The 26010-nt window shown below is 42.8% G+C and overlaps 1 protein-coding gene across 1 annotated transcript in view; it reads left to right on the top strand.

Moving 5' to 3' along the window:
• Window positions 1-25095, top strand: part of b4galt5 (UDP-Gal:betaGlcNAc beta 1,4- galactosyltransferase, polypeptide 5) — a 50418-nt gene extending 25323 nt beyond the window's left edge. Inside the window, exons 2-9 of the mRNA XM_041945221.1 lie at window positions 15605-15724; window positions 15998-16111; window positions 16679-16806; window positions 18453-18569; window positions 19035-19222; window positions 19311-19433; window positions 19915-20016; window positions 20705-25095. Coding sequence (XP_041801155.1) covers window positions 15605-15724; window positions 15998-16111; window positions 16679-16806; window positions 18453-18569; window positions 19035-19222; window positions 19311-19433; window positions 19915-20016; window positions 20705-20852 — 1040 coding nt within the window. The 3' untranslated portion in view covers window positions 20853-25095. The remainder of the gene's footprint in view (window positions 1-15604; window positions 15725-15997; window positions 16112-16678; window positions 16807-18452; window positions 18570-19034; window positions 19223-19310; window positions 19434-19914; window positions 20017-20704) is intronic.
• Window positions 25096-26010: the final 915 nt, after the last annotated feature.

The raw sequence follows: 26010 nt of genomic DNA on the forward strand, positions 1-26010 counted from the left end.
AGGCATACATTCACCGAGAGACTTCATTTCAACTTTAAAATGTAGACCCAAGTCTGGTCTATTGGTGTGTTCATCCACATTTTGATTGGTCCTATAGTTTTTGATCAGTCACTGTTCAATGACAGTGATCGTTTGGAGGGAAATTTTGAGATTATAATGGGTGTGTATTGCGCGGAATGTTCGTGCTAGAGTGCGTGCTAGAGTGGCACAGAGTCTAAAAACGATCTGAAAATCTTCTCTTTTTCTCGTCGCTACGGCCACAAATTACACTCTACACGCATAATTTTGGGATCAGTTTGTAGACAAACTTGTCCTCTTTCGTGTGATGTCCTCGAAAAAGCCGAGAGACTTACTGAATTTAAATAGTGAGACGTTTTGTGCAGCCAGCGCCCTCCTGTTCTCCCATTAAGTCCCATGTTAAAATTCAGAGCTGTTTTGTGAGCAAAGCAGAAATGCCTCTTGTCTTTAGATCGCCATAAAACGAAAAGTTGTTGTGTCAGGAATAAAACGAGGAGATGGCCGGACTCAGGAAGTTCTCGGGAGTCCGATGATCTATAGTACACTCTGATACGAGGTACGGTTCTCTCACCAGAGGATTTAGTTCAGGAGGTTCGCCGAACCCAAATCTCACTGCATACAATACAAACTCCTGTTCTCTGAGTCGCAGAGTCTTTTTAAGTCGACCATTTTGTCATTTTTCTAAAGAATATCTGGACATAAAACACACGTACATCTGGCCCAGACTTGTCCGCATCTCACAGTGTAATCGGTTTTTTGATAGCAGCTACGGTTTTGACACAATCGCAAGTTGTTCGGAAGAAACCGACAGCGAAAAAGCCGCTTTTCAAGGGAGGAGTTTAACAGGTGCAACTGTCATTTACACACACACCGGTCAATAACCCACGCACACACATCTGCAGGACAACAAGCCTGAGAATGATTATCTTAACGAGCTCAGTCAAAACAAGGGCATTGTTTGAAAACAATCTCCATCCAACAAGCAGTTAAACTCAGCTTCACAAAGCTCTTTGCCAAAGAGGTTGAGACAGTAGTCACACAAACACACACACAAGCAGGGCTAACCAACAGCTAAAAAGTGATTAAAAACAAGCACGTCAAAACTGAACAGGAACAGGTAAAAAGTGGGAGAGGTAGAGAGGTAATTATCAGCAGGTGGGGCAGAAGTTACACACGCACACAAACAAACACACACACACATTCAGACACACATATACCAGACACATCTCCATGTAGGAGCTGGTTGGGCTGCTTGTGTAGTTCAAGCAGACACACACACACAAACAGACGAAGACACACACATACGCAGTCACACACAACGACAGATACATAAACACACACACACAGACAAATGCATAATGAAAACCCCATCCCCCCGCCCCCTTGTTAACGCCGTTAGCTCTGTTAGCTCTGTTAGCACAGTTAGCTCTGTTAGCGCTAGCGCCGTTAGCTCTATTCGCACCGCTAGCTGTTAGCTCAGTTAGTGTTAGCTCTGTTAGCTCCGTCAGCATTAGCTCCATTCATGTTTATTAATTCAGTTCATTAATTCATGTTAACAGAGACATGAAGCAGAGGAGAGAAGCAGACACAGACAGCTGAGGTGATCAACAGAGACAGACAAGGAGAAAGCCACAGAAACACAGCTGAGAGCAATTCATTAATCAGGGACTGACTACCTCTGATATCTGCCGTTTTCTCAATTTGCAGCCTTTTTCAATTGTCCGCTGCTTCGCCATAGTTTCTCCTAGAGACTTCATTCAAACTTTAAAACGTAGATAATTTTGTCGGCTCAAAATGACCCTCGGCACATTTTGATATCTCTTACGGTTTTCGAGCTATGACCATCGAAGGCCGACGTAAGACGCAAACAACTGCGATAAATTTCCCATAAGAAATGAATGGGGAAATTTCCTCAAATTTCAGCCTTTTTCAATTGTCCGCTGCTCGGGCATACTTGGTCCTAGAGACTTCATTCAAACTTTAAAACGTAGATAATTTTGTCGGCTCGAACACACCCCGTGTCCCTTTCAAAATTTCCCAGAGGGAATTTTCTAGTTATTAGGGACACGGGGCGTAGCCCCGAGTCACTTATTACTATCCCGCGCGTTTCTTCTTCTTCTTCTTCTTCTTATTATTATTATTTTTCATCTTCCTCCAAGTTTTCGTCCTCAAACTCGCCCCGCAGCTTTGAGAAAACCCTCGCAAATTATATATCAAAACGTGCGTATTGTTCGGGATCGGTGTGCTATTACTTTTCTCAAATTTATCGCAGTTTTTCGCGTCGTAAGACGCGAAAAACTGCGATAAATTTCCCATAAGAAATGAATGGGACGGGCGAAAAAAACAAGATTGAAATTGGAGTTTTTCAAACATCTGTAGCTCAGGCATACATTCACCGAGAGACTTCATTTCAACTTTAAAATGTAGACCCAAGTCTGGTCTATTGGTGTGTTCATCCACATTTTGATTGGTCCTATAGTTTTTGATCAGTCACTGTTCAATGACAGTGATCGTTTGGCGGGAAATTTTGAGATTATAATGGGTGTGTATTGCGCGGAATGTTCGTGCTAGAGTGCGTGCTAGAGTGGCACAGAGTCTAAAAACGATCTGAAAATCTTCTCTTTTTCTCGTCGCTACGGCCACAAATTACACTCTACACGCATAATTTTGGGCTCATTTTGTAGACAAACTTGTCCTCTTTCGTGTGATGTCCTCGAAAAAGCCGAGAGACTTACTGAATTTAAATAGTGAGACGTTTTGTGCAGCCAGCGCCCTCCTGTTCTCCCATTAAGTCCCATGTTAAAATTCAGAGCTGTTTTGTGAGCAAAGCAGAAATGCCTCCTGTCTTTAGATCGCCATAAAACGAAAAGTTGTTGTGTCAGGAATAAAACGAGGAGATGGCCGGACTCAGGAAGTTCTCGGGAGTCCGATGATCTATAGTACACTCTGATACGAGGTACGGTTCTCTCACCAGAGGATTTAGTTCAGGAGGTTCGCCGAACCCAAATCTCACTGCATACAATACAAACTCCTGTTCTCTGAGTCGCAGAGTCTTTTTAAGTCGACCATTTTGTCATTTTTCTAAAGAATATCTGGACATAAAACACACGTACATCTGGCCCAGACTTGTCCGCATCTCACAGTGTAATCGGTTTTTTGATAGCAGCTACGGTTTTGACACAATCGCAAGTTGTTCGGAAGAAACCGACAGCGAAAAAGCCGCTTTTCAAGGGAGGAGTTTAACAGGTGCAACTGTCATTTACACACACACCGGTCAATAACCCACGCACACACATCTGCAGGACAACAAGCCTGAGAATGATTATCTTAACGAGCTCAGTCAAAACAAGGGCATTGTTTGAAAACAATCTCCGTCCAACAAACAGTTAAACTCAGCTTCAGAAAGCAGTTTCGCAAAAAGGTTGAGACAGTAGTCACACAAACACACACACAAAAAGGGCTAACCAACAGCTAAAAAGTGATTAAAAACAGCACGTCAAAACTGAACAGGAACAGGTAAACAGTGGGAGAGGTGCAGAGGTAATTATCAGCAGGTGGGGCAGAAGTTACACAGGCACACACGCACGCACGCACACACACACACACACACACATTCAGACACACATATACCATACACATCTCCATGTAGGAGCAGATTGGGCTGCTTGTGTAGTTCAAGCAGACACACACACACAAACAGACGAAGACACACACATACGCAGTCACACACAATGACAGATACATAAACACACACACACAGACAAATGCATAATGAAAACCCCATCCCCCCGCCCCCTTGTTAACGCCGTTAGCTCTATTAGCTCTGTTAGCACAGTTAGCTCTGTTAGCGTTAGCGCCGTTAGCTCTATTCGCACCGTTAGCTGTTAGCTCCGTTAGTGTTAGCTCTGTTAGCTCCGTTAGCATTAGCTCCATTCATGTTTATTGATTCAGTTCATTAATTCATGTTAACAGAGACATGAAGCAGAGGAGAGAAGCAGACACAGACAGCTGAGGTGATCAACAGAGACAGACAAGGAGAAAGCCACAGAAACACAGCTGAGAGCAATTCATTAATCAGGGACTGACTACCTCTGATATCTGCCGTTTTCTCAATTTGCAGCCTTTTTCAATTGTCCGCTGCTTCGCCATAGTTTCTCCTAGAGACTTCATTCAAACTTTAAAACGTAGATAATTTTGTCGGCTCAAAATGACCCTCGGCACATTTTGATATCTCTTACGGTTTTCGAGCTATGACCATCGAAGGCCGACGTAAGACGCAAACAACTGCGATAAATTTCCCATAAGAAATGAATGGGGAAATTTCCTCAAATTTCAGCCTTTTTCAATTGTCCGCTGCTCGGCCATACTTTGTCCTAGAGACTTCATTCAAACTTTAAAACGTAGATAATTTTGTCGGCTCGAACGCACCCCGTGTCCCTTTCAAAATTTCCCAGGGGGAATTTTCTAGTTAGGGACACGGGGCAACGTCCCGAGTCACTGGCTCCTACAGCTATTTCATAGCTGCAGGAGCCAGTGACTCGGGGCGTAGCCCCGAGTCACTTATTACTATCCCGCGCGTTTCTTCTTCTTCTTCTTCTTCTTCTTCTTATTATTTTTCATCTTCCTCCAAGTTTTCGTCCTCAAACTCGCCCCGCAGCTTTGAGAAAACCCTCGCAAATTATATATCAAAACGTGCGTATTGTTCGGGATCGGTGTGCTATTACTTTTCTCAAATTTATCGCAGTTTTTCGCGTCGTAAGACGCGAAAAACTGCGATAAATTTCCCATAAGAAATGAATGGGACGGGCGAAAAAAACAAGATTGAAATTGGAGTTTTTCAAACATCTGTAGCTCAGGCATACATTCACCGAGAGACTTCATTTCAACTTTAAAATGTAGACCCAAGTCTGGTCTATTGGTGTGTTCATCCACATTTTGATTGGTCCTATAGTTTTTGATCAGTCACTGTTCAATGACAGTGATCGTTTGGCGGGAAATTTTGAGATTATAATGGGTGTGTATTGCGCGGAATGTTCGTGCTAGAGTGCGTGCTAGAGTGGCACAGAGTCTAAAAACGATCTGAAAATCTTCTCTTTTTCTCGTCGCTACGGCCACAAATTACACTCTACACGCATAATTTTGGGCTCATTTTGTAGACAAACTTGTCCTCTTTCGTGTGATGTCCTCGAAAAAGCCGAGAGACTTACTGAATTTAAATAGTGAGACGTTTTGTGCAGCCAGCGCCCTCCTGTTCTCCCATTAAGTCCCATGTTAAAATTCAGAGCTGTTTTGTGAGCAAAGCAGAAATGCCTCCTGTCTTTAGATCGCCATAAAACGAAAAGTTGTTGTGTCAGGAATAAAACGAGGAGATGGCCGGACTCAGGAAGTTCTCGGGAGTCCGATGATCTATAGTACACTCTGATACGAGGTACGGTTCTCTCACCAGAGGATTTAGTTCAGGAGGTTCGCCGAACCCAAATCTCACTGCATACAATACAAACTCCTGTTCTCTGAGTCGCAGAGTCTTTTTAAGTCGACCATTTTGTCATTTTTCTAAAGAATATCTGGACATAAAACACACGTACATCTGGCCCAGACTTGTCCGCATCTCACAGTGTAATCGGTTTTTTGATAGCAGCTACGGTTTTGACACAATCGCAAGTTGTTCGGAAGAAACCGACAGCGAAAAAGCCGCTTTTCAAGGGAGGAGTTTAACAGGTGCAACTGTCATTTACACACACACCGGTCAATAACCCACGCACACACATCTGCAGGACAACAAGCCTGAGAATGATTATCTTAACGAGCTCAGTCAAAACAAGGGCATTGTTTGAAAACAATCTCCATCCAACAAACAGTTAAACTCAGCTTCACCAAGCGCTTTGCCAAAAAGGTTGAGAAAGTAGTCACACAAATGCACACACAAAAAGGGCTAACCAACAGCTAAAAAGTGATTAAAAACAGCACGTCAAAACTGAACAGGAACAGGTAAACAGTGGGAGAGGTGCAGAGGTAATTATCAGCAGGTGGGGCAGAAGTTACACAGGCACACACGCACACACACACATTCAGACACATATATACTATACACATCTCCATGTTGGAGCTGGTTGGGCTGCTTGTGTAGTTCAAGCAGACACACACACACAAACAGACGAAGACACACACATACGCAGTCACACACAATGACAGATACATAAACACACACACACAGACAAATGCATAATGAAAACCCCATCCCCCCGCCCCCTTGTTAACGCCGTTAGCTCTGTTAGCTCTGTTAGCACAGTTAGCTCTGTTAGCATTAGCGCCGTTAGCTCTATTCGCACCGTTAGCTGTTAGCTCCGTTAGTGTTAGCTCTGTTAGTGTTAGCTCTGTTAGCTCTGTTAGCATTAACTCCATTCATGCTTATTGATTCAGTTCATTAATTCATGTTAACAGAGACATGAAGCAGAGGAGAGAAGCAGACACAGACAGCTGAGGTGATCAACAGAGACAGACAAGGAGAAAGCCACAGAAACAGACGAAGACACACACATACGCAGTCACACACAACGACAGATACATAAACACACACACACAGACAAATGCATAATGAAAACCCCATCCCCCCGCCCCTTTGTTAACGCCGCTAGCTCTATTAGCTCTGTTAGCACAGTTAGCTCTGGTTGCGTTAGCGCTGTTAGCTCTATTCGCACCGTTAGCTGTTCGCTCCATTAGTGTTAGCTCTGTTAGCTCCGTTAGCATTAGCTCCATTCATGTTTATTGATTCAGTTCATTAATTCATGTTAACAGAGACATGAAGCAGAGGAGAGAAGCAGACACAGACAGCTGAGGTGATCAACAGAGACAGACAAGGAGAAAGCCACAGAAACACAGCTGAGAGCAATTCATTAATCAGGGACTGACTACCTCTGATATCTGCCGTTTTCTCACATTGCAGCCTTTTTCAATTGTCCGCTGCTTCGCCATAGTTTCTCCTAGAGACTTCATTCAAACTTTAAAACGTAGATAATTTTGTCGGCTCCAAATGACCCTCGGCACATTTTGATATCTCTTACGGTTTTCGAGCTATGACCATCGAAGGCCGACGTAAGACGCGAACAACTGCGATAAATTTCCCATAAGAAATGAATGGGGAAATTTCCTCAAATTTCAGCCTTTTTCAATTGTCCGCTGCTCGGGCATACTTGGTCCTAGAGACTTCATTCAAAGTTTAAAACGTAGATAATTTTGTCGGCTCGAACACACCCCGTGTCCCTTTCAAAATTTCCCAGAGGGAATTTTCTAGTTATTATTTTTCATCTTCCTCCAAGTTTTCGTCCCTTAACTCGCCCCGCAGCTTTGAGAAAACCCTCGCAAATTATATATCAAAACGTGCGTATTGTTCGGGATCGGTGTGCTATTACTTTTCTCAAATTTATCGCAGTTTTTCGCGTCGTAAGACGCGAAAAACTGCGATAAATTTCCCATAAGAAATGAATGGGACGGGCGAAAAAAACAAGATTGAAATTGGAGTTTTTCAAACATCTGTAGCTCAGGCATACATTCACCGAGAGACTTCATTTCAACTTTAAAATGTAGACCCAAGTCTGGTCTATTGGTGTGTTCATCCACATTTTGATTGGTCCTATAGTTTTTGATCAGTCACTGTTCAATGACAGTGATCGTTTGGCGGGAAATTTTGAGATTATAATGGGTGTGTATTGCGCGGAATGTTCGTGCTAGAGTGCGTGCTAGAGTGGCACAGAGTCTAAAAACGATGTGAAAATCTTCTCGTTTTCTCGTCGCTACGGCCACAAATTACACTCTACACGCATAATTTTGGGATCAGTTTGTAGACAAACTTGTCCTCTTTCGTGTGATGTCCTCGAAAAAGCCGAGAGACTTACTGAATTTAAATAGTGAGACGTTTTGTGCAGCCAGCGCCCTCCTGTTCTCCCATTAAGTCCCATGTTAAAATTCAGAGCTGTTTTGTGAGCAAAGCAGAAATGCCTCCTGTCTTTAGATCGCCATAAAACGAAAAGTTGTTGTCTCAGGAATAAAACGAGGAGATGGCCGGACTCAGGAAGTTCTCGGGAGTCCGATGATCTATAGTACACTCTGATACGAGGTACGGTTCTCTCACCAGAGGATTTAGTTCAGGAGGTTCGCCGAACCCAAATCTCACTGCATACAATACAAACTCCTGTTCTCTGAGTCGCAGAGTCTTTTTAAGTCGACCATTTTGTCATTTTTCTAAAGAATATCTGGACATAAAACACACGTACATCTGGCCCAGACTTGTCCGCATCTCACAGTGTAATCGGTTTTTTGATAGCAGCTACGGTTTTGACACAATCGCAAGTTGTTCGGAAGAAACCGACAGCGAAAAAGCCGCTTTTCAAGGGAAGAGTTTAACAGGTGCAACTGTCATTTACACACACACCGGTCAATAACCCACGCACACACATCTGCAGGACAACAAGCCTGAGAATGATTATCTTAACGAGCTCAGTCAAAACAAGGGCATTGTTTGAAAACAATCTCCATCCAACAAACAGTTAAACTCAGCTTCACCAAGCGCTTTGCCAAAAAGGTTGAGACAGTAGTCACACAAACACACACACAAAAAGGGCTAACCAACAGCTAAAAAGTGATTAAAAACAAGCACGTCAAAACTGAACAGGAACAGGTAAAAAGTGGGAGAGGTAGAGAGGTAATTATCAGCAGGTGGGGCAGAAGTTACACACGCACACAAACACACACACACACACACACACACACATTCAGACACACATATACCAGACACATCTCCATGTAGGAGCTGGTTGGGCTGCTTGTGTAGTTCAAGCAGACACACACACACAAACAGACGAAGACACACACATACGCAGTCACACACAACGACAGATACATAAACACACACACACAGACAAATGCATAATGAAAACCCCATCCCCCCGCCCCCTTGTTAACGCCGTTAGCTCTGTTAGCACAGTTAGCTCTGTTAGCGCTAGCGCCGTTAGCTATATTCGCACCTTTAGCTGTTAGCTCAGTTAGTGTTAGCTCTGTTAGCTCTGTTAGCATTAGCTCCATTCATGTTTATTGATTCAGTTCATTAATTCATGTTAACAGAGACATGAAGCAGAGGAGAGAAGCAGACACAGACAGCTGAGGTGATCAACAGAGACAGACAAGGAGAAAGCCACAGAAACACAGCTGAGAGCAATTCATTAATCAGGGACTGACTACCTCTGATATCTGCCGTTTTCTCAAATTGCAGCCTTTTTCAATTGTCCGCTGCTTCGCCATAGTTTCTCCTAGAGACTTCATTCAAACTTTAAAACGTAGATAATTTTGTCGGCTCGAACGCACCCCGTGTCCCTTTCAAAATTTCCCAGGGGGAATTTTCTAGTTTCTACCTGTTGTCTATTCCATTTGCACAAAAGCATGTGAAATTGAGTGTTGCTTCCTAAGTGGACAGTTTGATTTCACAGAAGTGTGATTAACTTGGAGTTACATTGTGTTCTTTAAGTGTTCCCTTTATTTTTTTGAGCAGTATATATATATATATATATATATATACCGTTGTGTGTGTGTGTGTGTGTGTGCATTTTATATACATGTACACACACGCACACACACACATACACATACACATATACATATATACAAACGCATAATGTTGCTGCATCCTTTATGCACAAATAAGAGTGTACGTCAGCAGGGAAAACAAATGGCTGCGACTGGTCATGATCTAATACTTGTGTTAAAAATGATGCTGTCGGGTTCTCACAAGGCTCCTCGTCATATTGGGCTCACATTGTAAATTATGTAAAGCAACAACATATGTATGTGTATATATATGTGTGATGAGATCCCGACAGCATCCTCACACATTTTCTAAATATGTTTAAATACATTTTTGCATCAAGGATGCATCAGCATTATGCTTTCGCATATATGTGTCTCTCAAGGTGTGTACAGAATGGCCCCAGGGGGAAAGCAGTACACAGTAGCTGCTTACATAACCTTAAGTTACCCATGACAACAGCAGTGGCTGGGAGAGGGGGTTGGTAGGAGGGTGGTTCGGAGGTGGCAAGATATGAGGAAGAGGGAGAGGGAAAGATAAATAAAGACAAAGATAAGAACGAGTGAGACTGAACACAGACAAATGAAAAAGTAAGTGACAAATTCCACCTCAGAAAGCAGTGGGGATCGTTTCCATGAGAGAGTCAAGATGAGATTAATTAAGCGCTTTGTTTGACGTATTTCGTTCTCTTTTTGTCCATTTCAAGTATGTAAGGAGGATTTATCTGCTAGTGTTCATTATGGAAATGGCATCTACTGAACAACTCAAATATTTATAAATGCCAGAGCTGCGCAGACTTCCTGATGTGGTGCAGCCTTAGTGTTTTCACCATGGCACGACATCGAAGGAATCTGCTAACAATAGTGTGGATTTACACAGAAAACCAGCTTTACTTCTTGTCAAAATACTCACGAACTAAGACTCTCCCCAGAGTAGGGCAACATTTCCTGAGGTTTTACTCAGTATTTAAACAGAAAAACCTCCCCCAAGGAGTGATTCAACTTGTGAATATTTTTGTTCAAATACTCAAATGAACTCAGCCGCTCCTGAGGGATCATTGTCTGGCTCTGAAATGCTCTATAATAACCCACAAGGATGTTGTATTGCAATAAAAATGAGTCACACAAATAAAAAGTAAGAGGAAACATGAGTGGTTTTTGAAGTATGTGCACACGCAAGTGCAAGCGTGTGTTTGGTTCTGACGACAGTGGTGAACAAACAGGATGTGAGTTTAGTTATCAGATGTACCCCTCCCCCGCAGGGCACATATTGGAAAAAAAAAAAAACGAAAAATGTATTGTGTCCATGTGTGTGCAGAAAATCACAAACGGACACTTTCACACTGATTTATTTGCTCGACCTTAAAACAAACAAGGTGCTCATTCGTGCAGGTGAGATTTAAATGTCTGACAATGGCCCTTTTTTGAATTGTACATAAATGGGTTAAGCAGAAGGAGATGCATGATAACACATGGCATAGCCAGCTGTTTGTGCATGTTTGTGTGTGTGTTTGTGTATTGACCGAGAGGCTGCCGTGTGTGTATTGATCCACCACAACGTCAGGGTTTCTCGGCATCACTTTCAGAGGGTCAAAGGAGGTAATAACACGCTGGTCCCTCCAGATGAGATCTGATGGTGGTTCAAAAGGAACAAGGGCGTGTTTAAAAAATCAACATATGTCCAATCACAAATGTATAATCTATATCGCCATCACATGCCAATCCTCAGTAGATCAATACACCCAAATTACATTGGTTGTTCTGGTTAATTGGAGGAGATTTAGTGCTAATGCTTGAGTAATTGGCTGTTTACTTTCCAATAAGGTATTGAAATGGGCTGCTAAATCATGTCGTGTGTCACAGTACTGATAGTGTCATTAATTCAGCTTCCACGCTGACATGATACACATCCAGCATTCACTGAGGAGTGATGTATTTGCTCTCACAGTGCCCTACTTCCTGTAAGTCTTTATGCATGTGCGGGTCTGTGGGTGTCACTGATATGCAATGGCAGTAAAAATGACCCTTTCTGCCAGTGACAGCTTTAAAGCCTGAAAGCTATGAGTGAATGTATGGTGTGTCACTGTGTGTGTGTGTGTGTGTGTGTGTGTGTGTGTGTGTGTGTGTGTGTGTGTGTGTGTGTGTGTGTGTGTGTGTGTGTACATGTAGAAACCGTTTCTGCTGGGAGAAAAAGCAGCCTTTCAGCTCTTATCAGGGAGCTACCAGAACAGGGCCGATCACCTCCCACTGCTGAGCTATCAATGTGGAGTTAATTGCCTTTCAGAGTAAATGCGGGTGATGTGGTGGTGGTGTTTGGAGGAGGGGGGGGGGGCTTCTCTTGGTGCCTTTCCTTTTTTGCTTGTTTGTTGCCTTTTTCTTTTTCTATTAACCTCATTTACAGTACAGTATGATGCAGGGCCTGTGCCTGGAATTGTCCTAGTAAGCCTGCAATCCATCATTCAGATTATATACTTAAACGATAGGGGCAAATGGACTTGACAGAAACTGATACAAACCACATTACAAAGAAACAGCAGCATAGAGAGATGAAGAGGGAAGATAGAGGGAAGGACGGATAAGTGGAAAGAGGGAAGGAGGACAGATAAGTGGAGAGAGACAGAGAGAGGTGGGCTGGGCTTGGCATGCAGACAAGCGTGTTCTGGGAGAGCTATAGAGGACAAGGTCGTTCAAGGTCTCCTGTCGTGCTTGATGAGTTACAGTGGGGGGGTTCTGATGGGATGAGGAGCACTGCGGGTGGGGTTGAGGGGGTCCTTGTGGTCTGCATGTGTATCATGTAGTTGTGTAGGCATGTGATGCCTCTTGCCAGTGACGCATCAGAATGCTGTGTGTGTGTGTGTGTGCTTGTGTGTGTCCAGCGCTAATGGCCTTGTGTTGTAGCCGACTACGCTAGCCTCCTCTAAACTCCAGCTCTCTCATGCTTAATTGCATTTGTCACAGTTTGTAGCCTTGAATACCTCGACGCTAACCATTACTCCTTTCTCTAGAGAGTGCATGTTTGATGAGAGAGAGAATTGTATGCCCACTGCATACATGCCCACTGTGCTGTGTACAGTAGATCAAGTGTTCACATTCTTCATTTCTGCGCTTGAAGCCTTGAAAGAACAACAAGCTTTTTGAATAGTGGACCAAAAGTCATTCAAGGAAGATATTTTACAACAAAAACCAGACAGAGGCTCTGGTTTGCTTTGCTCTGCAGGCGATGAAGCTGTGCGGTGCAGTACTGTACATACATCTAAAGCACTTTTGTACCCTTTGATTTGTCCCGGTAGCTATATACATATATTCTGATGCTGTATGCCTCCATATGTTTGGCGGGCATGAGGAGAAGATACCAAGATGTCAAAATATGTTGCCGCCTGCAGGACTGGATCACACTCCAGAAGCCTCTTAGCATTTTTCCGTCATATGGTGCCTCACAAGGGCATCAGTGAAATGTGTGTGGATTTGTGTATGCACAATGTGTGTGTGCGTGTCTGTTGATCTACTTCTGCATGTGTCACGGTGAGAGTGAACAGGATCTCGTCTGCATTTCTTATTTTCCTTTTCATTATTATTATCCTTTGCAGATTTATTTGCGTGTTGCAGAGGTGAAATGAGAACATTGATTTCAGTTACCGCTTAGCCACTAGTCTCTAGCCCTGCAAGCCCGGCAGTTTGTGCGAAACAAGATGAATGTGATGGAAACTGTAATACAATTACTAATGACAAATCACATCCCGTCGATTTCTAGCTCAGCAGTATTAACGCACGCGCACACCAGCACACACGAACACACATCTTTGTGCATTCGCAGAAGGGTGTGGATCATATTGGGATTGCTTTAAGATGAATACTGATTGGATTAAGGGCCACAGATTGTGCAGTTGGATACAGTGTACTGAGGCAGAGATCCATCAGTTGGGCAGCATTGTGCTGGCATGCTGCTCCAAATAAAGAAACAGGAGTAGTAGTCGGTGATCCTGGAAGTTATTCCAGGACTTCTGGACAAATGGTCTTTTACCCTCATTGGTCTGCTGGCATCAAAAAGTTGTGTGAGTCGCTTTTCTAGTGAATCAGGGACACACAGCCATTTGCTGTGCATACATCCTCATGCAGCCACATATTTACGGCTAGAATATAGATGTGTGTGGGTGCTATGAAGTAGGGGAATGAGGTAGCTCACAGTTAGACCGCATCCCCTCTCTTCCATTGCACTGCTTCCTTAGCAGGTTGACCTCTGTTGTGGTGTTATTTAGGTCAACCTACACTGAGCAGAACTGGTTTACTTCCTGGTAGTTACTGTTATGAAAATCCACTGAACAGTTATTGTAAGATATTTTAAACATGATATGAGGATGTAGCAGGTCTCTTGGTTAACGGACTGCATTTATTTTTTCTAGTGTAGCGACCCCTCAAATCACTCTACAACACATTTATATACGGATGGCGATGCCATCAGGAGGAAATTGGGGTTCAGATATCGCCCGAAGACATTTCCATGTGCAGACTGGTGACTGGGGGATTGAACCGCCAACCGTCTGATTGGTGGACAACCTCTTCAGTCACAGCTGCCTCTAGTTGCTGGTCATTGTTTGAGATTTAGAACATGACACACTTTTATGATGGGTTGTGACTCCAAAGTACAGGCATGAACTTTCAGCCCTTGCTCTTTACACCCCTTTTTCTGTCTTTCACTCGTTTCACATTAGGACTGAAAACGATACATCGTAATGCAACCATTATCCACAGAAAGCAGGAACTAGCCAGTCAATTCAGCTTCATTATCTTCAGTTCTTAAATTAATCTTTCTTCCTCCTCCTCCTTCCTCTTCATGATAGTTTCAAATAGTTGTGTTACTTGGAATGAATGTAACTTGATGTTGTGGTTGGGAAGTCCCCCTCACTAATGCCATGGTACGCCTCACTTTGATTATACCTGCTCTTGGTTTTTCTTTATCAAAAGTTGTGGATAGTACCTGGTAGGTGCAGGTGCAACACTGCAGAGCGCTGATTTGTCAGTGAATCATCACTACAATCTTGACTTGCGCGACAGGGTGTCATAGTCTGTGCCCTGATGTCAGATTCCCCAAACTGTCCTGTTTATTTTTTCAGCAGATGATTCGCTATCCTCCATTGCTGTCTGTGTTTTTGTCACAGCAGTTTTGCTCAGTGTCGCTATGACAATCGGCTAAGAACCCCACCTACGTTGAGGGGCTACTATTGTAAACGTAATTGAGAGAAGCACCTGGTGCTAAAACTTAGTTGAGTCGAGCTGCACCGTGCAGTGGAAACACGGCTTTAATCACCAGGGCAGATAATCACATTGGGCCAGATCAGGTGTGCTACACCGGAGTAGGGCTGTGCAAAAAAAAATCGTAATGCGATTATTTTTTACATGTAGTGCGAGTCATGATTTTGGTGGGAATAGTTTGCATTTCATTTTCACTGACAGAAATATAAAAATGATGATGATGTGATTTCTGCTAGGGCTCTGTACCAAAGAAGCATGTTCCTTTACAGAATAAGATTTATAAGACGGGTCATCTCTGTAGCACCACAATGCTTCATTTCTAACGGTACGTTGTTGTGATATGTTTGTGGTATGTAGCTTTTATTGCACCTACTGCAATTTGGATATTGAATTTGTCCGTATTGTAGTTTTGATAATAATCGCTAATAATGTATTTTGATGATATTTTCGATTCATTGTTCAGCCCTACACCAGAGCATGACAAACTTTGGTATTGTTCTACATTGTTTCTTGCTCAATGAAAGAAGGAATATGTTGATCATGAATTAAAAAGAAGTGAGGCAATAAGGACTTTTGTTTGGGTTTAATTATTTCTAGAAACAGTTGCTACACTTATGCATTATCCTGGGTTATTATGCCTGAGAAGGTATTGTTTCAAGCTCTTAACATTTCCTGCTTTAGTTCTTTTTTTTACCAATGTGACTTTCACCATGTGTCCAAGAATAACATAGCTCAACTCTGTCCTTTTTCCCTCTATCCACAGTGAATGAGTATGTGTTCATGGTCCAAGCCAGAGGTATCCAGATCAGAGAGAACGTGAAGAACATTGGGGCTCAGGTTCTGGAGCAGGTGGTGAGAGGGGCTTACAGCATCAATGGCACAGGTAAAAATGTACACATTGATGCTTCAAGGTGTGTCAGTAATGCTTGGTTATATGGATGTGCACATGCAGTTTCCACCCTGGTTAAATAAATAAAGTGAAGAAAAAGATCTGTTGAGGCTGTCCCAGTCTTACCGTTAGTGACTCATACATGTGTAGGGCACACTCAGCTTAGGCAGCAGTGAAAAGGGTGAAAAGATAAAGAGGTGTTAAGACAGAACACTAAAGCACAAAGCTAGACTCCTAGTGTTGATTCTTGTATGTGTGCGACTCCAGATTATGCCTACGACTTCAACATGAGCGAGAGTGATGCTCCTCCCACCACATACCTGCCTGAGGACTTCACCTACCTCCCCTCTCAGGTCTGCCCTGAGAGGCTGCTCTCCATGAGTAAGTGCACTGTTAAAGTTTTGATTTGAAGTTTGCCTTTAATGCAATCCCGGCTGATGATTCTGGGATATATGTAAGGCACCAAATGAGAAACATGGCACCCGCTCTCCTCTTGCTTGAGCTAAGAAGTGGCTTTTCTTCAGGTTTTCTAGGCCTTATAAAATGTTCACTTAAGTGGATTTTCATTTTGCTTCTGTACATATTTGCTCTAATAACGAGTAGCGAAATGTTTGAGAGTTTGTGTTTTATTTTAGTTTGAATGATGGTGCAGGCAGATATGTTGTAATGGCCCAGAAACGCTTAAACCAGCATTTTATGCCCCAGATTGCTCTGCTGTTAAAGGCTTTGACAAGCATTTTTTTCCCTCTCCTCCCTCCTTTTCCATCCCTCCTTCTATTGTCATTACCATTTTCCTCATCTTATTCCTTTAATCTTTTCCCTCATTCCTCTCTTTACTGTTCCATCTTATTCACATGCCCACCATCCTCACTCTCGTGGCTTGTTCTGGCTCGAATACAATCTGTCTCTTCTTCCTCTCCCTCTCTTTTTTTCCCCCGGCACATGTAGAGGGCAGATTGGAGGTGAATATGAACGAGGTATCTTTGGAGGAGGTGGAGAGATCTTTGGTGGAGGGAGACCCTGGCATGGCACCAGGAGGCAACTGGAAGCCCAAAGACTGTTTACCTCGCTGGAAGGTAAGTGTGTATGGGGTGTTCACTGAAGGCACTGTATAACACACAGGCGGGTGAGTGGAGACATGAAATGCAGAAGCTTCCATGCATGCTGTGAGGGGACTGGTTCCAACATGAAACTGATCCAGATATAAGCCTGACTGAACACCTATGAGAGATGTTTGAGCAATGTGTTAGACAGGGCTCTGCAACAAACATGCGCCAAATGTAAGAATTCCGGAAGAATACGGCAGTCTCGCACTATTTGTTCTTTTAATCCTGTAATTTGTTACCAGTCTGTTTGCTACAGTGCATCTGTTCCAACTGGTTCAGTATCATTTGCTGGACTTTGGCGGCAGTAGCTGCAGTTAAACCTGAACAGCACTCAATGGCATTTATTTTGTGGTGCTCTAATTGCCAAAAGATTACAGCAATATAATGTAGTTTTCCAAATAAAGTGTCACTATCACTCATACTAATGCAGTTTCATTGAAAGCTGCTCTCTACCAAAGTATTCCAGACAAATCTTTATTGAAGCTGAAGTGAATAAAGCTAAATTATCATGAGTAACCATGCCATTCTTGAAAACACACATTTCTGTCAAAGAATTGAAATATGTTTTTATTTCATTGAGCTTCAGAGCTGATGTGGCCAAAGTTCAGCAGATCACGTTGAATCTACTCAGATGAGTGCATGCTACAGGACAGGAGAGAGAAAAGTGTTTGTGAGTCAGGTGCCTCTAGTGTCGCACTGGAAAAGTCATAGTTTGTAGCATTCACTGTCCAGCAATGCAGTGCACATGCAGTACCTGGCACGTGTCCCATGCACAGTATGTGTCAGATACATACTTTTACACCACTTGACTGCTTACTCCGTTGCTCGCTGTGCAAGTCGGGATAATGTGTTTGTCCTGTCGTGACATTCAAATGCAAGAAATGTACACATGCAGTCATAAGTGCGAAGTGCAAGAAGCAGGCAAAACATGAATGCAGCCCGTTCTATGTGCTATGCAGCACTGTTTCATACTTGAACCAGCCTACTCTACTCATTCTTATCACTCTTTTTTTGTCCAACGGAGCAATTCTGCCCGCCATCTGTCTGTCTGTCTGTCTGTCTGTCTGTCTGTCTCTCACTTCTCACTTTGCCCTGAGGGACTGTGTATGCTCTGACAACATCTCTCTCTCTCTGTCTCTAGCTCTCTCCTCAATAGTCTCTCTCACTCAGCCACACGTTGTTTTCCATTCCTCTTGCTTTTTGTTCCTTCCTGTGACAGTTTGCTTTTTATTGAGCTTCAAAAGAAGCTTAAAAACGGGGACTGTCATAGCGACCGTTAGATGGGGGAAAATAAACACCTTTCACAGACATTTAGTGCCTCAGTGCATCTATGATTGATGCACGGCAGATCTCATTGTGGAAATGAGATTTCAACAACCTGCCACTTCTTTGTCACAAGTCTTCATGGTAATTAATGGAGTTTTGTCCTGTCTTCACCCACACTCTCCCATTTACCTACTGCCAAGGGATCACAACTCTCAGAAACATTCACTTTGTGCAAAATACTACAGTTTACTTTGCTGCGCAGATGATGTTGCTGTGCGTGTCCCCATACATTTATATGCATGTCATTGCATATCTTTTTTTTTTACTATTATGCATTTTGTGTCCCTTAGGTGGCGATCCTAGTCCCATTCAGGAACCGACATGAACACTTACCAATTCTCCTGAGACACCTGGTGCCAGTGCTGCAGAAACAGAGGCTCCAGTTTGCCTTTTATCTCATAGAGCAGGTACGCACACACCTTTTCACAGTCATTGGCAGGGATTGGCAGATTCACCTGTGTGAAGTCCAAAGGTTTGCAGGAAATAAGTTTTCTTCTCAGGTGGCAATAAGTTCAGAGTGCCAAAGGGCGGAGTTGCCGAGTTGCAGAGATGCCGTTTCTCTCAGACCTCAGTGTTGAACAAAACAAGGGTTTAAAACTAGGATAATAACAAAAAAATTATAAAGTACTGAGAATGTAAGTGTTTAGAAGTTAAACTGGGACAGGATGGGACAATAGCAAGGCACAGATTAAGAATAAAAACTGTAGTGATAAGTATAGTGCAAATATGTAGTGTAGTGTTTTTAGTGTTCTGTAGTGCCTGTGTTCTGCAGTAGACTGTGGATTGAAATAAATAGCAATCTTTTGCATAATAACCTATGAAAATAGGAATTATCCTACCATGAAAGTTTTTTTTTGTTTGTTTTTCTTTAGGGGGGCACGGAGCCATTTAACCGAGCCATGTTGTTCAATGTGGGCTACAAGGAGGCTATGAAGGACCTGGACTGGGACTGCCTGATCTTCCACGATGTGGACCACCTCATGGAGAACGACAGAAACTACTACGGCTGCACAGACATGCCCCGACACTTTGCGGTCAAACTCGACAAGTACTCCTACATGTGAGTCCGGATTCTGTCTCAATGGGCGTATGCAGCAAATGTATTCCTTACTTAATGTGAATTTAATATGTGTAACTGTCCCCACAAGGCTCCCGTATAATGAGTTCTTCGGCGGTGTCAGTGGCCTGACGGTGAAGCAGTTCAAAAAGATTAATGGATTTCCTAATGCATTCTGGGGCTGGGGAGGAGAGGACGATGACCTCTGGAACAGGTAAGGGGAACACACACACACACACACACACACACACACACACACAAACATTGTCCCAGTCGCAGAGCTGACGGTATCGTTGACATTAGGTGTGCTCAACAGATTGGTTAGGTCAATTGGCACACAGCAGGCTTTTGTACTCATTTTTGTGAGTTTTTTGTTTGTTTTTTGTCCTTTGTCGGGCAGCGTTGTTGTCCTCACCTTCCTGCACAGCTCACAGGCAGCTGTACACACTCAGAGCTCTCAATATACAGCAGCAGCTCTAATTAATTGACTTTTGTAATGTTTCCGTCTTTAATGACTCCTTTTGTGTGCAGTTACTGTGAAACCTTGCCGTCTTATATTTTCTTTTGTCTATATCATGTTGCACATAGTGTTAATATGACATGATCATTGTGCTTTCTATGAAAACATGACAATGCAATGCTTGCGCACCTGCCTGTGGGCATTATGACATAATGAACATTAAATGTTTGTGCAGGGTGCGGTTTGCCAATTACACAGTAAGTAGACCACACGGAGAGCAGGGACGATACATGTCAATTCCACATCATCATCGCGGGGAGGTGCAGTTCCTGGGAAGGTTAGTGTCTGTGCATACACAGCACACACACACACACACACACACACACACACACACACACCCTTTGGTTAAAAGTGGAAGCTAATGATTGGAATGAGGCTTAGGCTCATGTGGTGTAAGCCAGTCACATGAACAGCCAGAACTGTGACTTTGAGAGAATTTCAACTCTTTTAAAGACTTTGCATGTGATATGCTTGTATACTTCAGGGCTGAATTCCAATCATGCTCTCTCCGCTCAAATTCTAAGTTACTTAAAACAACCCACGGCATAAATGTTTCTTTCATTTGTCAATTAGAAACTTTGAGGAGTTGAATACTTGGTAGAAAAATATGAATGAACTGAATGAATTTGCCTTTGTAAATCTTCTGTTGAATTAGCATGATTAATCTAGCGTATGCATGTTAACAACGCTGCAGTGATTTGCTGATGAATAATTCCCATGAAGATAAATATGCATCTCTCACTTTGTCTAAACCACAGACTGTGACGCTCTGAGTGTTGCTTTTACCTTCTAATAAGACTGAGTAAGCCGATTAAACCTGTTCGTCAAGATATTGCGGCCTTGCTTATTAGTGCTCAGATGCACAACCAGAACTTTAATTCTGCCCGCCATTGTACTGGTTGCAGAACTGTTGCAAACTGTTTGTATCCCTCCTCTCCTGACTCACTGATTGTGTTTTATTGCAGGTATAGTCTACTACGCCACTCAAAGGAGAGACAGAAAGTGGATGGTCTTAACAACCTAAACTACTCCCCCCTAGTGTCCAGGAGGCCTCTCTACACGAACATCACTGTCAGATTGAGCAGAGAGCTTGCACCCATAGCTGACTACTGACGTAGGCACAGCTGGACTGCAAAACACATGGGAATCAAAGTCCTCTAGGACATCAGCCATATCTCACCAGTTGCAGCACTGCTTTGGACTTTTTATTTCATTGATTCTTTGCTTTGTTTCTTTTGTTCGTATGCAAAAAAGGAGACTCAAATAAGTATGTTGGATAAATTATATAAGAAATGAACGTTAAATGCTGCACTTGCTTGTGCCACAGTCCATCACTCCTCTCATCTGGGCTTATCTAGTGTTCAGTCTCCACATGCCTTTTGCACCATTTTGGCCTTCAGCATCCATTCATTCAGTCATTTTCTGATTCCGTCAATGATTAGCTCAGCCCTACACTATTGTGCTTGTTTAGTAAAATAGGCCACGATACGCGCGCACACTCACGACGTGGTCGTCGAGGCTTTGATATTTTCTTTGCTCTTGCACTTCTTATTTTAATAAATGCAGTAAACCTGTGAAAACATTTTGCATGCGCACACGACCACATAGCAACTTGAACCGACATGGACTCTTGCAGCTGGTTCTGCAGAAGGTATGCCAAATCTACAAGTGAAGAGAGCAAGAGAAAATGATGTAGAACAGAGTGCGTGTTTTCCGTCATGTATACTGTGTGAGAACTAGTTCATCCTAAGTTTAGAGAATATTAATACCTTAATCATCTCTTACCAACTACGTTTTGTCCTGTGAACATACCATTTAAAGACTGTGATGTTTGTGTTTGCATAGTTGCATTGGATGTTCTGGCTGCCCGCAAGTGGCTGTATGTTGGAGAGCAATGCTCATCCTGTTAGCAATAAGCTGTAATATCAGACAGCAGAACTTAGACCTGACTTCCTCACTATACAGATGCAATAGCATGGGTGCTAGCATACCCTTATTGGACTACAGAGAAGGAGCGACTGCATATGCAAACTTCACATTCAACACACCTTTGCCTAAGCAAACATGCCACCCTTTCCAGAACCCGTGCATGTCTGTGTGTGTGTCTGTGTGTATTAAAGTGAGGGAGAGCTATGCAAATGGCCTGTATGTATCCTGTTGTCTGCGCAAGGACTTCAGGGTGACCTCCATGAGACTTCATCCCTGAAATGGTGACAGACTGACTTTAGACCTCACTTCATGTGCGGTGTGTAAGTCCAGGCCGGGGAGAGAGAAGCCGTTTTATTTTTAGGTCCCGCATCCTCAATGTTTACTCACCTTCATTTTTTTTACGGGAGAGAATTGGAGGAGAGAATACTTGATCGCTGTCACTGTTGCTGGTGTTTACAGAAGCGTTTGTTATTTTTCAGATTATCTAGTGTTTGTAATACTGTTTAACCAGCGCTCCACCACTGTGGGTGCTGTGAAAAGTATATCTCTACAACAACCAATCTACGGCTGCCTTTATGTTTTTTAACTGACACTTCTTTATCTAGATGTGGATAGGGAAAAGCAGATCGAAATGTTTATCTAAGACATCAGGTGATAAACCACTGATTAGCTCTGTTAGCTTGTGGAGTGTCTTTGTGCAAATCATACTTTGGGATGTTGGTCTGAGTAGTTGAACTAGGGGTTGTTCGGCGGCGTGCAGCCTAACACTGTGCAGCGACACGGACGGCAGTTGCTAAAATGTCCCTTTTCTGATTTGTGTGTTTGACAGTGTTGATTTTGAGTAAAATATCCCAATACTGTAAACTAGTTCCGTTAAAAAAAAGTGAAAAACAAAAAAAAGCAAAAAACAAAACAAAACACAGACACTTTCTCCTCACTGTCTGTCCTCTAGTCATGCAGCTACTTCATTTCACACAAATCGCCTTGTATGCATTTCTTATGAAGTATCGTTTGGGGAAAATGTGAGTGGTTGTGTTCCAACAATGAAATAAGAAGAGGCAGGACCTCGTTTTATTTATTTGATTTGTTATGGTTTATTTTCTGTAATTGTTTTTATTTTTCTTGCGGTTGATGTGATGATGTAGTAGGTGGCATACGACAGGCTGTGTTAGATGCACTGAAACTTGTAGTTATGTGTATTTGTGTGGGATTGTGAGGTTCACGTCTGTGTAAGCAGGGAGCTGTTCCATTTCATTCAGACGCAGATTTCTTTGCGAGTGGCTGCGCTCGATGAAACGGAACAGGACCTGCAGCCCGGTGTGTATTAATCTGCTGAACGGACACGTTGGAGGAGGCCATTTTGTGTGACAACCACAGGAAGAGCAACACACCTAATCAGAAAATGCTAGTGGTCACAATCTTTCACTGAGCACCTCTTTTATACTAATTGATAATCAATGGTGCTGACCTTCCAGAGCTCCCTTTGAGGGATTCTCTGTCTACGTGCTTACCGGAACCAATCTAAAAGTCATAAAGGCTTGTATCTGCAGGCGAAACATCCCTCCGCCTTTCATTTACTTCCCGCCTACATATAAATGGCATAGATATTCAATGTTTTTCCACCCGTACATTTGTAAACCTGCTGCCTTCTCATCCCACCAGGTGACGCTAATTCATGTACTTGTTGTTCTGGTTCGTTGCCACAAACTGAAGCGCGTGTTGTTTACCTCCTAGCCAATCACTCCGGAGGTGCCCAGCGGAAGTTGCGGACACTAGCAGCATTTGTGTTCAGTTTTCTTTTCCATGTGCGTTCGAGTGAAATGGCTGAACCTCTCAGAGGTCTGACTGTCCTCCATCTAGTTTTTCTTTTTTTTAATCTTGTTTTCCTTGCACTGATTAGAAAATCATTTCTGGTGTTCTTGGTTGTGAACAACTCACAGCTTCTTTTCTGGGTCTTGACATTTGCATAACACACTGTATATTATACTTTTATGTTTTCATTGCTTTAAATTAACAGCTAAATGGAGATATAGCAAAAGCCAAATGTTTAGTTTGAGTGTTTTGGGTGAAGATTCAGACCTTGAGCGTCCTCTCAGTATAAAGAGGCCCTCTGGATGACGTAGATGTTCTTGGACTCAATGTTAGACTCTTATACTTCAATCTAGAACAAGCACCATCATCAACACGATGGGTTTTCTGTGACTGCCAGACAGATTTGTCCACTAGAAGTCTCAGTAATGGGGGCAAATCAGTCAACGCACTCTTCCTTTTTATTTAAAACAGGAAGTTGGTTGCTTTCGGTTGGCGATAAGAGCATGCCGGCTAGTCTTGTTCCTGTTAAATATACTATACATGGTCTGTCTCGGCCCAGACCAAGACCAAGCCTGCTGTTCACTCAAGAGGCTTCATCGTACCATAATCTCACCTGCTCTGATCCATTCTGTGCCAGTTTACATGAAGAGACCACTCTGTGGGCATCTGACAAGACTGGCAGCCTTAAAGCTTCTTAATTTATTGCAGTGTTTTTTCACTCAAGTTTTTATTTTTTTTATAAGCAAAAATATTTAAATTGGAAAAAAAGTGTATATCAAGAAAATGATTATTGTAAATATTGTTGTGTGTAGTGTTTTAGAAATTCTATAAGGTCTTAAATCACTACAGATGCTAGCATAAAGAACAAGGCTTTGGAGGGGTTTGGCTGGCGGTTGGTCCGGTGCCATTTAAGTGCTAGTGAAGCTTACACAGCGACATCAATGTTTTTACATCACTGCTTCCCAGCACAGCCTTTTTTTTTTAAAGAAAAAAACAAACAAAGATATCCCTATCCCATAAATTTTAGCTCTCTCTCTCACAATCTCTGAGGTGTTCTGCATTTCCGAGGCCTCCCTGCACTTATTAATATGCTGTAGCAGTTGAAGAGACACCATCGTGGCAGACGTAGGCATCAGTCTTCAGATGAAGTTCGGTGTCCTTGTTTCTGCCTGTTATGTCTCTTTGATAGCGACAGCAGTCGGGGTAAGGTGTTGGTCAGGGGAAAGCGCTGCAGGATAGCGATGTGTCAGCCAAAAACACCATATGCTTACAATGCAATGAAACATGGGCACCCGAACCAGCGACACCATCCACTCTAAAAATCCACACAGATTCATTTTTTTGTATTAAAGCAAACTATTAGAAAAAAAAGATAAAGGATACAGATCGCTAAATTTAAAATATATCTTCTCTGATTGTAAGGAGAGAAATTCTCCTTGAATTGAAGCCATTTGAAGCCACTTGTCGAAACTTGATGTCAGCCTTATGTGAATCTGTTTGTGTATCGGCATATTATCTTTTGATTATTGAAATTTGTATGATGGAGATTTTCTTTTATACCATCATTGTTATTGTCAAAGTACACCAATAAAATGAAACTTGTAAAGATACAGTACCCTGTCTCTGCCTGTGTTTTAGTTCTCTGTTAAGGTCTGTTGTGCTACCAGAAACCACTGCTTCTGCCCAAGCATTTCCTCGTCATGTGGTGAGTGCCTCTATTTTAAATTGTCAGAATGATGTGGTCGTACTGCTGCACAGACTGCAAACATGTGCACGGAGGCATAGTTCCTGTAAAGAGGCGTTTACTTCACACTTCATTACTTATATGAAACACAGAGCACAAACTGACCACAGTTACAGCATGAGCTGCCAGTGAAAGGGCTCTACTTGGAGTACTATACTGTGGTTTCAAACGATTGCTGTCACTTTCTGTAGCCTGCATGGCCTTTGAGAGGTAATGTCAGGAGGTAAGACTGGTAAGCATTCACTGAGGGTGTCCAGGAGGATATTCTGAAAAAATGCTAAATATTTCTCTCCATAACTTCATCTAATAAAGTTAGACTAAGTCCTATAAAATGATCACTGTGAGGGACCTTGCAGCTTGAGCACAGAGTAGCTCTCACTGTAAGCAGAGATATAGACAGCATCACGTCCCCTCTTAAACACTCTCACCCATACAGAGGATTATTGTCTGTGTTTTTGGCTCTCGTGATCCACAGTTGGCTTCAAAATCCGGGCATCTTGGGACCAGATTCGTCTGTTTTAGAACGCTTCTTTTAATAGTCCCGCAGAGTTCTCTCCTGACATTGTGTGTCTGTGTGTCTGTGTGTCTGTGTTTGTGCGTGCAGGCGTGTACGTGTGCGTGCATGTACACATCCGGAGCCTGAGACAAAGATGATGCTTGTTGGGATTGTCCAGCCTGTCACACATGGAAGAAAAAACAGAGAGCAGAATGAGATGCTTTGAGGAGAGGTCACTTAAGATTCATTGAATCAGAGCAGCTCCAGCCCTGTGGCATTTAGCACATTAA

Source organism: Chelmon rostratus, chromosome 10 (genome assembly GCF_017976325.1).
Source record: "Chelmon rostratus isolate fCheRos1 chromosome 10, fCheRos1.pri, whole genome shotgun sequence".
Taxonomy (NCBI): Eukaryota; Metazoa; Chordata; class Actinopteri; order Chaetodontiformes; family Chaetodontidae; genus Chelmon; species Chelmon rostratus.